The 12,500-nt window shown below is 38.0% G+C and overlaps 1 protein-coding gene across 6 annotated transcripts in view; it reads right to left on the bottom strand.

Annotated features, from left to right (window-relative positions):
* The window catches only part of LOC119597150 (glycine receptor subunit alpha-2-like), a 172,987-nt gene that overhangs the window by 41,586 nt on the left and 118,901 nt on the right, over positions 1-12,500 (bottom strand). For all 6 annotated transcript variants that reach the window (XM_037946668.1, XM_037946662.1, XM_037946664.1 and 3 more), the window contains 2 exons: positions 7,167-7,234; positions 716-942 (listed from right to left, as the gene is read on the bottom strand). In XM_037946668.1, the coding sequence (XP_037802596.1) occupies positions 716-942; positions 7,167-7,234 (295 nt within the window). The remainder of the gene's footprint in view (positions 1-715; positions 943-7,166; positions 7,235-12,500) is intronic.

The raw sequence follows: 12,500 nt of genomic DNA, 5'->3' as shown, positions 1-12,500 counted from the left end.
TGATAATGATAAAAATAATAATGATAATGATAATGATAATAATAATAATAATAATAATGGAAGAAAAAACCCACAATACAAAATCTACATTTATTGAAAGTGAGACTACAGTTTCGAAATCCACCTGGATTCCATCTTCAGGTCTGAAGATGGAATTCAGGTGGATTTCGAAACTGTAGTCTCACTTTCAATAAATGTAGATTTTGTATTGTGGGTTTTTTCTTCCATTGTATCAGCACGGAAGAGTGTTTTGCTATTCATAATAATAATAATAATAATAATAATAATGATAATAATAATAATAATAATAATAATAATAATAATAATAATAATAATAATAATAATAATAATGATAATAATAATGATAATAATAATAATAATAATAATAATAATAATAATAACAATAATGATGATGATGATGATACTGATATTAATAATAATAATGATAATGTTAATAATAATAATAATAATAATGACAATAATAATAACGATATTAATAATAATATTATTATAATCATTATTGTTGTCATTATCAGTACTGTTGTTATTTTTGTCGCCGTTATAATGACCATATCATTATCCATATCATTATCATTATTATTTTGTTATCATTATCATTACTGACAATGATAGTAATGCAACAACAAGCGGAACACCAGCAACAACAACAACAACACCCATAACCAACCAAACAGAAAACATTGAAGCCTCTTACTTGACCATATAGAGGATCGTAGAGTCCAGGTGCAGCCACAGATAGTGGTTCGGAATCGTCATCGTCTGGAACGTCACTTGTTTCGCGTTCTTGAAGAAAGCGTCGGGTCTCCATATATCTTTGAGCCAAGAGACAGGCAGCAAACGGTAGTCTCCCGTGAGATTCTGTGGGAAGCGGAGGCGATGGTCCTTCCAGCTTTGGGCGAAGAAGATGTCCGCGGCGTAGGTCTGTGGGGGGGGTGGGGGGAGAAAGAGACAAAGGGAGATTGTGAGAAAATGGTCCTCCTACCTATCCACTTGACTACAGCTCCTGCGTATCCATTTATTTGACTATTGATTTTTTAGTCCTTCGATAGCAACCAATCCAATTTGAAACGTGAAACAAAAAGCGGTTATTTTTTTCCCCACCTACCACCTAAAAAACAAAAAACAAAAAACAAATAAGAATCAAATAGTAAATATACAAAATAGACTTAATCGAAGAAGGTCTTGGCCAAAGTACCGAACTCCGACGAGCGAAAGCGGAAAAAAGAGCTTCATTTTTGATAACACGTGGCGCTCGTATCCCTACATTCGAGTTCTTGAATTGTTTCATTTTTCGTATCAAAACTTTCATTATTTTTCCAAACCAAATTCGAGAAAAGTTTTAGCCAAAGCACCGACGTGTGTCCGTATGTACGAACTTCATTAGAGTTCTAAAGCTGCTCGATTTTCGTGGCAAAACTTCATTATATTTTAAACCTAATCCGAGGAAAGTTTTAGCGCAAGTGCCAGAAGTGAGAAAAGTGAGAATCTACACCAATTGGTACAAGATTTACCAATTCATTAATAAAGAGGAAGAAGGGAACGAAAGAAAGGAATAAGAGCAAAAAGAAGATTTAGAAGAAGAAGAAGAAAAAAGTCGAAAAAGAAAAAGAAGAGGAAGAAGATGAAAAAAAAAAAGAAAAAGGAAGAGGAAGAAGACGAAAAAGAAGATTTAGAAAAAGAAGAACAAAAAGACGAAGAAAAAAAGGAAGAAGACGAAAAGGGAGATTTAAAAGACGAAAAAGAAGATTCAGAAGACGAAAAAAGAAGGAAAAAATGAAGAAAAAGGAGAAAACGTGGTGTTCATTCCCCTTCATTCGATTTCTCACATAATTCAGTTTTTCGCATCCAATCTTAGCAAATCACGTCTTCTCAGCGGAATAAAAGACTTTTCTGAACCGATTTAGTAAATGTTCTAAAACAATATACTTCACAAAATCTCTTTATTATTATTATTATTATTATTATTATTATTATTATTATTATTATTATTATTATTATTATCATTATTATTATTATCATTATTATTAATATTATTATCATTATTATTTTTTTATTAATATTATTATTATGACTATTATTATTATCATTATCATTATTATTATTATTATTATTATTATTATTATCATTATTATTATTGTCATTATTGTTGAAAATATTATTATCATTACTTTTGTTACTTATCATTATTGATATTATTATTAGTAGTATTATCACTGCCATTAGTAATGTTATTATTGTTGTTATCATAATTACTAACACTCATGATCGTTATTATCTTCCTCATTATCATTATTATCAATTTCATTACTGAGCTACCATCACGATCATCGACGTTATTATCTCTTCTTTATCATTCTTACTATTATCATAATCATTATCATCACTATTGTCCTTATTACCATTGTCACTGTCATCACCCTGATTACCGATGTCTTATTTATCAATTATTTTCCGTCACGCCTTACAAAACAGCAAATTTCATTCTCTTACGTTTTGTTAAAGAAAAAAAATAAAATAAAAAAACATACGGTCTTTGGAGGAAGAAAGTGTTACAGAAAACGAAATAGGGTTAACGCCTCGAGAAATTACGTTTTCTTTTTGCCTGTTGAGAGAAAAAAGAGAGAGGGGAGAGAGAGAGAGAGAGAGAGAGAGAGAGAGAGAGAGAGAGAGAGAGAGAGAGAGAGAGGGGGGGGGGGAGACAGAGAGAGATTGGGAAAGAGAGAGCGAGCGAGAGAGAGAGAGAGAGAGAGAGAGAGAGAGAGAGAGAGAGAGAGAAAAAAGACAAAAGGAAAAAAAAGTTATTGTACTCTGGGTGAGCGAGACAATTTTTCCTTTACATAATGCAACTAGAGTGAGGAACGAAGCTCGTGCCCAAAAAAGTGCATTATTTCCCAAGTATTTGGGTGCCTCTCTCTTATCTTTTCTTTTTCCAAACCGCCTTTCCGTCTAATCTAAATAATGGCTTTCTCCCATTGGCAGTCGTCGTGTTGCCTAGCGTTTTTTTTTCTTTCTATCTGACTTCGCCCTATCGCCCTTTTCCCCGTGCTTCCTAAATTCTTTTTTCTTTTAAAAGAGTTCCCCCTCTCTCCTCCCTTCCCCCCCCCCTCATTCTCCACTTTCTGATCTCATCTTTTTTTTTCTTTTTCTTTTTTTTTTTGCTACAAAGTTGGTTCTCTTTTTCCGCATCTTTCACTCCCCCTCTCACCCCCTATCCCCTCTTCCCTCTTCTCTCCTCCTTTCCCTCTCCTGCTTTCTTTCCCTCCTCCTTCTTTCCTCGTCTTCTCTCCCTCTCCCCCTTCTTTCCTCTTCCCTTCTCCCTTCCTTCTCTCTCTCTCCTCTCTTCCCAATTTACCCCTTCTCCCTTTCTTTTCTCTTTCTATCCTCCCTCCTTCTTCCCCCCCCATCATTATCCCTCACCCTTCCTTCCCTTCTTATTCCTGTCCACCTATCCCCCACTCCTCTCCCCTCTACCCTTCCCTCCCTCCTCCCCCTCTCCTATCCCTCCTTCTCTCTCCTCCCTTACCTTCCTTCTCTCATTCCTCTCCACCTATTATCGTGTCCTCTCCTCTCTCCCACCCTTCCTCATCCTCCCCTCCCTCCCCCATCCCTTCTTTTCCCTCGCCTCCTTCCTCTTCCTTCCTTCCCTCCCCCTTTCCCTCCCTCCTTTCCTCCCTCACCTCCTCCTCCTCCCTTCTCCTTTCTCACCCATCTTCCCTCTCCCCTCCTTCCTCCAATCCTTCTCTCCTCCTCCTTTCCCTCCCTCCTCCCCTCCCTCACCTCCTCCTCCTCCTCCCTCACCTCCTCCTCCTTCCCTCCTTCCCTCCCTCCTCCTTCCCCCTCCACCTGCCGTTCCCTTTTCCATCTCTCGACCTCATCTCACCTGATGGACCGACCTGACCTTAACTCTCGCATCCGACCCGCTTCTCCCTCCCACGCCCGACATTACCTGATGGACTGACCTAGCATGACCTCTTTTCCGCATCCGCTTGTGCAGGACTTATTGATCTTTCCATTTAATTCATTTTTTTTTTCGCCTCGAATTTGTTTTACTTTTTTTTTGGGGGGGGGGGGAGGGGGAAGGGGGAAGTGTCGAATTTGTTTTCCTCTCGTTCGCTTGCTGTGAGTTTTTATGCGTTATTCATTATGTCTATTTTTTTTTTCATTATTCGTCCGTTTTATTGTGATTGTGATTGTCTAATTGATGATTTTCTTTACATTTTATTTATCAATTTCATTCGCCTTCGTTTTGTCAGGATTATCTTCATTATTCAGGTTATCCCATGCCTGTTTTAGTGTTTTTTTTCATGTCTCTATTGTAGCGAGGTTATCTATTAGTGAGTTTATCCACAACTGTTTGTTACGTGTTTATTCAACTTTGTCACTATACAGACTTTTTAAATTATAAAGTTATTCACGTCCGCTTGTTCTATGTCTATTTATTACTTAATTTTCTATGTCTTCTCTATTGTATCATATCACTAGATTTTACTGGATAAACAAACAAATTAAATAAGACTGATATTAATCAACAGTGTATATATAAGTCAAAGAATATAAAGGAAATTTTCGCACTAGTTTTCCATTGTTATGAACATGAAACTATTCGGGAATTTGGGAATGAACAAAATATATCTACGTCTTCCTTACACGAAGCTTTCTTTGGAGACATTTGTAGCCGTATTCGTTATATTACCCAAATATTACTTGTGTTTTTTTTGTGTGTGTGCAGAATTTTGCCTGTTATCTCTTTATATATCTGTGTGCTGTGTGGTGCAGTGGTAGCGGTCTCGTCTGTGAGTCTTGCTGCCGTGCGCTCAAATCCCTCGCCGCCAGTGCATGGCAGCCCCATCCCTTGCACGCAGGGGGTCATTTAGAACCAAAGGAAATAGATAACCATTGTAACAAATGGAATAAATCTAAATTATTATTATTATTATTATTATTATTATTATTATTATTATTATTATTATTATTATTATTATTATTATTATTATTATTATTATTGTTATTACTATTACTACTACTATTATTATTATCATTATTATTATTATTATTATCATTATTATTATTATTGTTATCATTATTATTATTATTATTATTATTATTATTATTATTATTATTGTTATTATTATTATTACTATTATTATTATTATTATTATTATTAACATTATTACTATTATCATTATTATTATTATTATTGTTGTTGTTGTTGTTGTTGTTGGTGTTGTTGCTGTTGTTGTTGTTGTTATTATGATCATCATCATTATTAATTATATTCCCCGTTATCGGAGGGGTGGAAGGGGATCCTAAATAATTTCTCTCTACTTCATTTACAGCCATTCGTCTTAGCACCAACTAGAATGAAGGACTAAAAGCAGACAGGTATGGCGTATGCTGAATAGATAAATAAAATGGGAACAAAACTAGAAAATGGGGAAAAAAGTTCTCTCGCTTTAGGCAACAAAGAAAGTGGTTGAAAATTTTGTAGGACGTATCCCCCCGGGTTGCATCATCAGTCGCAATCACAATCTCTCTTCACACATTGCTGCCTCTCGACTTCTCCCGTAACTCCAATCTCCAAAGCTGTGCAGTTATGAAAAGTAGAAGATTCTTTTCTCTCTCTCTCTCTCTCTCTCTCTCTCTCTCTCTCTCTCTCTCTCTCTCTCTCTCTCTCTCTCTCTCTCTCTTTCTCTTATCTATAATAACATAAAACCATTGATTAAGTTACAAGCCAATACGTTAATGGAATCGCATCGTTCAAAAAACAAAACAAAACAAAAGCACTCCAACAAAAGAGCATTGGGACGACAAAGGGAATCGAATTCAGCGTCCGTTTCCCTCCCATATTCAAGCCTCGTTCGGTCAAATTTCAACCCCTTTTCTGAGTCCTAAAAATGGTAACGAAGTTAACTTTTCTCTAATCTGTCACTTATGGAACTTCTCCCAGCCATTTTTACCTTTTATAACATCGGAATTAATTAGATCATTTTTATTATGTTCAATTTTCTATCCTCGATATAAAAAAAAAAAAAGTTTAAAAGGTTAAAGACTTAACAAATAGTTTAATGGAACAGTTGGAACTGTCCTAAATGCAATGAACATTCCAAAGTCATTTTCATCCCTAGTTCCTTTTGAAAACCAAAGACGCAATTAGTCACCACACTCTTAAAACAATATGACATCTGAAAATTAGTTGCTCAATAGATCATTCTCTGTTCTTCAGGACATTATTACTAGCAACACATATTCAGAAGACAGGCGTTTGACCCCAAACTGTTGGCTCACATTCCAAGAGAAGAACAGAAAGTTGAGATAAATAGATTCCATATTGTAGCAAGAATTCGCATAAAGGATACGAATTGCAGCAAGTAAGGTAAATACTCTGAAAGGCTTGATGTAATTGATACTATTTTTCAAAAGTATTATTGGGGGCTGAATGCAATCATCGTAATTTACAAACTTTGATCATATGGAAGAATTATCAATATTTGGCCTCCATTAACTTGGAGATAATCCAGTTGATACACGGTATTCAACTAATGAATTATTTTCACAGTATTATAGATAATAATAATTGCAAACAAATGATGCAGAGAAGGAACACAAGTGAGTGTAGGAAATTAGCGAGAAGGAATAGGGTTTTTTAAAAAGGTTCATGTATCAAGTACGTGCGGTATAATAATGTAGCTTATGCTTATAAATCGTTGTGAAGGGAATGTGCTAATCAATATGGGAAATGAAGGGTGAAAGAATACACACGCATATTCTCATTCTCTCTCTCTTTCTCTCTCTCTCTCTCTCGCTCTCTCTCTCTTCTCTCTCTCTCTCTCTCTCTTCTCTCTCCTCTCGTCTCTCTCCTCTCTCTCTCTTCGCTCTCTCTCTCTCTCTCTCTCTCGTCTCTCTCTCTCTCTCTCTCTCTCTCTCTCTCTCTCCTCCTCTCTCTCTCTCCTTCTCTCTCCTCTCTCTCTCTCTCTCTCTCTCTCTCTCTCTCTCTCTCTCTCTCTCTCTGTCTCTCTCTTTCTCTCTCTCTCTCTGTCTTTTTCTTTCTTTCACACAATTTACCGCGATCCTGTCCACACCGTCTCCACCTAAAAAAAAGAAGAAAAAAATGCGAAAAAAGCAAATGAACACACGAATCCACTTACCATAGAACTTTCGTCGATGGAGTCCAGACTCATGACAGTGACATGAAAGTAGACAACCGTGGGGTTACCTGGAAAGACATGATGCACGTCCATTAGAAATGAGTTCTGAAATGCACATTAAAAAAATATATATATTGTATGTACCTATACCTATGATGATGGCGATGTTGTGTGTATATTGACAGATAAGTTGAGAGACAGATAGATTGATATCCTAATAGACAGAGAAACAGGTCATTTGATAGATAAATAAATAGGTAGATAGACATATAAGTAGATAGATAGGTAGATCGATAGATATATGTTTAGATAGATGGATAGGTAAATGAATAAACAGAGAGTAGACAGATAGACAGGTAGATGAATAGATAAGTAAGTAGATCTGTGTGTATGTTTGTCAGTGTCTGTCTATACGTATGTCTGCCAGTCTGTATGTGTCTGCCTGTCTGTATGTATCTGTGTGTCTGTCTGTGTGCGTATGAGTTTAATGTGTGTGTGTGTCTGCCTATCAGTATCTGTATGCCTGTCTGTTGGCATGTGTTTGCCTCTGTGTGTGTATGTGTTTGTGTGTGCGTACCTGCGTGTGTCTGCCTCTGTGTGTGTGTGTTTGTGTGTGCGTACCTGCGTGTGTCTGCCTCTGTGTGTGTGTTCACTTGTATGTGTGTGTGCATCTGCCTATATGTGCGAGTATGCCTGTATATGTGTGTATACCTGTGTGCGTATCTGTGTACACGATAGCCTTCCCCGATCGGCGTCCGCCCCCCCCCCCCCCGGAACACAAGCCCGGCGTGAGTTTGGGAAGTTCCAGTTTCCAACTCGTCGCCGCAGAGTTTGGAGGAGGCCCGTAATTTTCAGAATGGATAGTCGATTTTAGGATTTATTGGTAAATAATTTAGTTAATCAGTGATGTATGGAAGAGAAAACGCTCCGTTTATCAAGTACGGTGTTGTTATGAATATCGTAAGGAATGTTTCCTGTCAAGATTGCTAAATATAAGGCGATATAACATGTGTACTGATGGATACTAAACCATGGAAAGTAAAATCTCAAGGCATTTTAATACCTCCATTCAAACATTATGTAAAGGTGATATACACACTTTACGACAACGTATATGGTGTAGTCAATTTTAGTATTAAGTAATAAAAGAGGCCCATCTATTGATCCCTGGGCTGCGGGTCTTATAATGCCTGATTTTGGGCTAAAGAAAAACGATAACCATATCTTTTCCTCGTTGTATTAAATCATCGACATGGCAGCATATTGGGCTCTGCCACTTCCGGATGTTGCATGAACCACAAACATCACTCTCGCTATAGTCTCTTTTTCTTCATTCTTTCTTTTGGCTAGGGAAGGGTGGGGGAAAAGAGAGGAATGGGAGGAATCGGGAGGGAGGGAGGGAGGTTGAGGGAGGGAGACAGAGAGGGAGAAAGGGAGGGAAGGGAGGAGAGAGGAACGGGAGAAATAAGGGGGAAGGGAGGGAAGGAGACGGAGGGGGAGAGAAAGGGAGGGAGGGAGATAGATAGATACAGACAGGGAGGACTGGAAGGAGGAAAGGAGGGAGAAAATTAGGAAGGCAGGAAGAGAAATAAGAATGGTGGAGAGAGGCAGGTAAGAAAGGAGAGAGAAAGGTAAAAAGGAAGGAGGGAGAGAGGAAAGAGGAAGGGAAGGAGGGAGACAGAGGGAGAGAGCGGTAGAAAGGAAGGATAAGAGAGAAGGTAGAGGAGGGAGAAAAGGGAAGAGGAGGAAGCGAGGGAAATTAGCAGGAAGTGAGGGAAGGATGGGGAATAAGGGATGGAAGAGAGAAGGGAAAGATGATAGCAAAACGGAAAGAGGAAGAAAGAGAAAGAAACAGAAATAAGGAGAGAGAGAGAGAGAGGCAGAGACCGAGACTCGGAGACAAACCGACACAAAGACAAAGAATAGAAAGAGACAAAGAAAAAGAAAAGAAAAAAAGAGAGACACAAAACAAGAATCAACAGCAAAGCAACAATTAAGAAGCCTGGACACAAACACCTACAGCGGGAGGGCTACAGTGGGGAGGGGGGGGCTACAGCGGGAGGGCTACAGTGGGGGGGGGCTACAGTGGGAGGGCTACAGTGGGAGGGCTACAGTGGGAGGGCTACAGCGGGAGGGCTACAGTGGGGGGGCTACAGTGGGAGGGCTACAGTGGGAGGGCTACAGTGGGAGGGCTACAGTGGGAGGGCTACAGTGGGAGGGCTACAGTGGGAGGGCTACAGTGGGAGGGCTACAGTGGGAGGGCTACAGCGGGAGGGCTACAGTGGGAGGGCTACAGCGGCAGGGCTACAGATAAAGGAATTGTTTCAGTTAGGTTTTCGCGAGGGACTGGCAGCCGAGAAGGCATAGAAGAGGCGTTATCGTGCAAGCAGGTAAAAGGAATTCGATTAGCGTATCTCTGGCTATTCATTCTAAGGTGTTTTATGTAATTCCTTTATATTTTTTCTTGCTTTTTTTTTTTTTTTTTTTTCTCCGATTTCCCCTCGTATTTTAGTCCGTGTTTCTGTTTTTGTTAACTTTGTTGTTTAACTTTTTTTTCCCCCACGAATTGTTCGCAGTATTTACCCTGTTTACATACCCAGCACAATACTTATCTTTCTACTCAGCTCTACTCAGTAATTTTTAATGTGTCTTTGTTAGTTTTCTCTGGGCTTTACTCTTTTTCTACTTTTATTTACCCACTATCTATCCTAGATTTATAATGATACGTGAAATGTTTAATCAGAGCAGAATAAATGAGATAATATGAAAAGCATTACTTATTAGTTGTTCGAAATGGCTTGTTTATTATGTAAGGTAAAGTTTCCGCTTCGACATTGTTGGCAGCTGTGGGATGAGGGCGGGACGTGGAGCCGCCAAAGACATTATTCAGGACAACTCATTACGAAATGCTAGTGCTCATGTTTGCAGAAAGAGGTTCCAGATCCCCGATGATGCTACGTCCAGAGCCATCGGAGTGCGCTTAATGAAGAGCAATGATGATTGGAACGTATATGCAGAATAGCAGGATCTGAGGCATAGTTTCCGCTCGTGTAAAAATGAAATCTTCATGTACGTCATTCGATTTAAGAACGGCGGAGTGTAGTTACATAACCATATACTCGCATTCATACTCAAAGTGTACTCGTCATGTTGAAGGGAGCAAGACTTGCATTCGCGGAAGAGGATCCTGTACATTATTTTCGTACTGAAAAGAAGATCGCAAAAACAGCGGGGACGCTTTGTAGGCCAAGATCATTATATTCTCAGGACCGTTACATTTTTTTAAAGCCAAGACTATTGTATTCCTAAATGGCAAAGCAATTATATACTCTGATTCTGATCATTACAACTGCGTCTCATGCCTTATTGTTCGTTGCTCTCAGACAGTCACCTGTAACTGCCGATTCAGATGTTTTGCCGAGCGCTTTTGTGATGATTAAAGCACGCAGATATGTTGTTAAAAATAGTAAAGTAAAAGTGTGATGCGTCATGAGATATAAAAAACGAGATTAATCACATGAAATTGGTCTGATTCCCAAAATAGAGCTAACCATTATAGAACAGATTTTTTTCGAGGCTTTGATTCAATTCTTACCTAACGAACCGAGCAAATGTGAACGTGCTTGTCTGAGTCAATTAACAGTCTACGTCCGCTGAATACACTGTAGGCTACTATTCCTACATCTCTTTTCTTTTGAGAACGCAAGAATTTCAGGAATGTTTTGTTCTGGCGCCTTTAATACGTCTCATGTTTTTTTTTTTTAATGAAAGAAATGTCATTCTGATGCACAGAAGAAGGTAAGAAATAATTATGAAAAAATAATGAGAAAGATATATAAAAGAAAGGACGAACCAGTACTAAAAGGAGAGAAAAACGTAGTGAAGAAACTTTACTAAAGAGGACTCTGAAAGTTACAAGTCGAGACACGTGGCTTTGATTAAATAAACAAACAAAAAATATGTCTATGAAAAAGATTTTTTTTCCTCTCGAGAAAAGCGACCCCAGCACTCGTAAGGGCACGTCGGCGTAATGAATGAACAGAAAATTGGACTAGACTTGTACGGATTTTAAAGACACCGGAGCACCTCGTGTATCTTGTAAAGATTTCTTTTTTTCTTTTTCTTTTTTTCTTTTGAGATGAGAGAGAGAGAGAGAGAGAGAGAGAGAGAGAGAGAGAGAGAGAGAGAGAGAGAGAGAGAGAGAGACAGAGAGAGAGAGAGAGAGAGAGAGAGAGAGAGAGAGAGAGAGAGAGAGAGAGAGAGAGGAATTCGTGAAAAGATGCTCTAGACTTCTTTTTTTTTTTTTTTTTTTTAAGAATTCTCATTTCTGCAGCGGAATTTTATATAACTATTTTTCATGAATTCCCTCTTCTACAGCGGAACTATTTCTTTTATTTTCTAAAATAATTTTTTTTTTGAGGATCATTAGTACCTTTCTTGATGAGTAGATGTAGAAGCGTCTTTGAAATCCAAAGTAGCATGTCGAAAGTCTGAGGGATTTACCACCACATTTCGCTTACTCGGTAACATCATTACGGGTAATACTATTTTATTTTGCTGAGAAAGCTTCCCAGTCTACATCTATATTTCCAAAAGTTTGTTATGCATTTCCTGTTCTGTAGAATCATTATTGGTAACCTTATCATTCCTATTATTATCCACATTGTTATCATTATCATTACCATTAATATTAGTAATATTATCGATGTTCATAACGTGATATTTATTGTTATTACTCTCATTGCCATTATCAATATCATTAATATTATTGCTATTATGGCTATTGTTATTATTTTCATTATAATCAGTATACATTTTGATTGCGTGTGTTACTGTTATTATCATTAATATCACTAATAATATTACCGCTGCTTCCACTCTTATGATCGCTATTATCATAATGGTCATATGTGATCAGTATCAACATTGTATCCTCCTCCTCATTATTATCATTATTAGAAATACCATCATTAACATTGTCATTATTGTTGTTTTGTTGTTATTATCATCATCATCATTATCATCATCATCATCATCACCATCAACATCATCATCATCATCATCATCATCGATCCTCATAATAACCACCACCACTATTCCCAGCACTGCTAATATCATCACTGTCATCATTCTCATCACCATTATCCTTAACAGCATTCAATCACCACGCAGATAAGCCTCATTTCAGTCCAACTCAGGGAGGCATTTTCGACCTAAAATTCGACCCTAATTTCGGTTCTTCACTCGAGTGTGTTATGCAGATCCCTCGCGATGCCGATGCACCATCAGCATAAAAGTGGCCAGGCGTTAGTGACAGGAGATGGCGAGAGACGG

Source organism: Penaeus monodon, chromosome 38 (genome assembly GCF_015228065.2).
Source record: "Penaeus monodon isolate SGIC_2016 chromosome 38, NSTDA_Pmon_1, whole genome shotgun sequence".
NCBI classification, from domain to species: domain Eukaryota; kingdom Metazoa; phylum Arthropoda; class Malacostraca; order Decapoda; family Penaeidae; genus Penaeus; species Penaeus monodon.
Note: the sequence above shows the minus strand (reverse complement) of the source record. Positions and strands in the feature narration are given on the sequence as shown.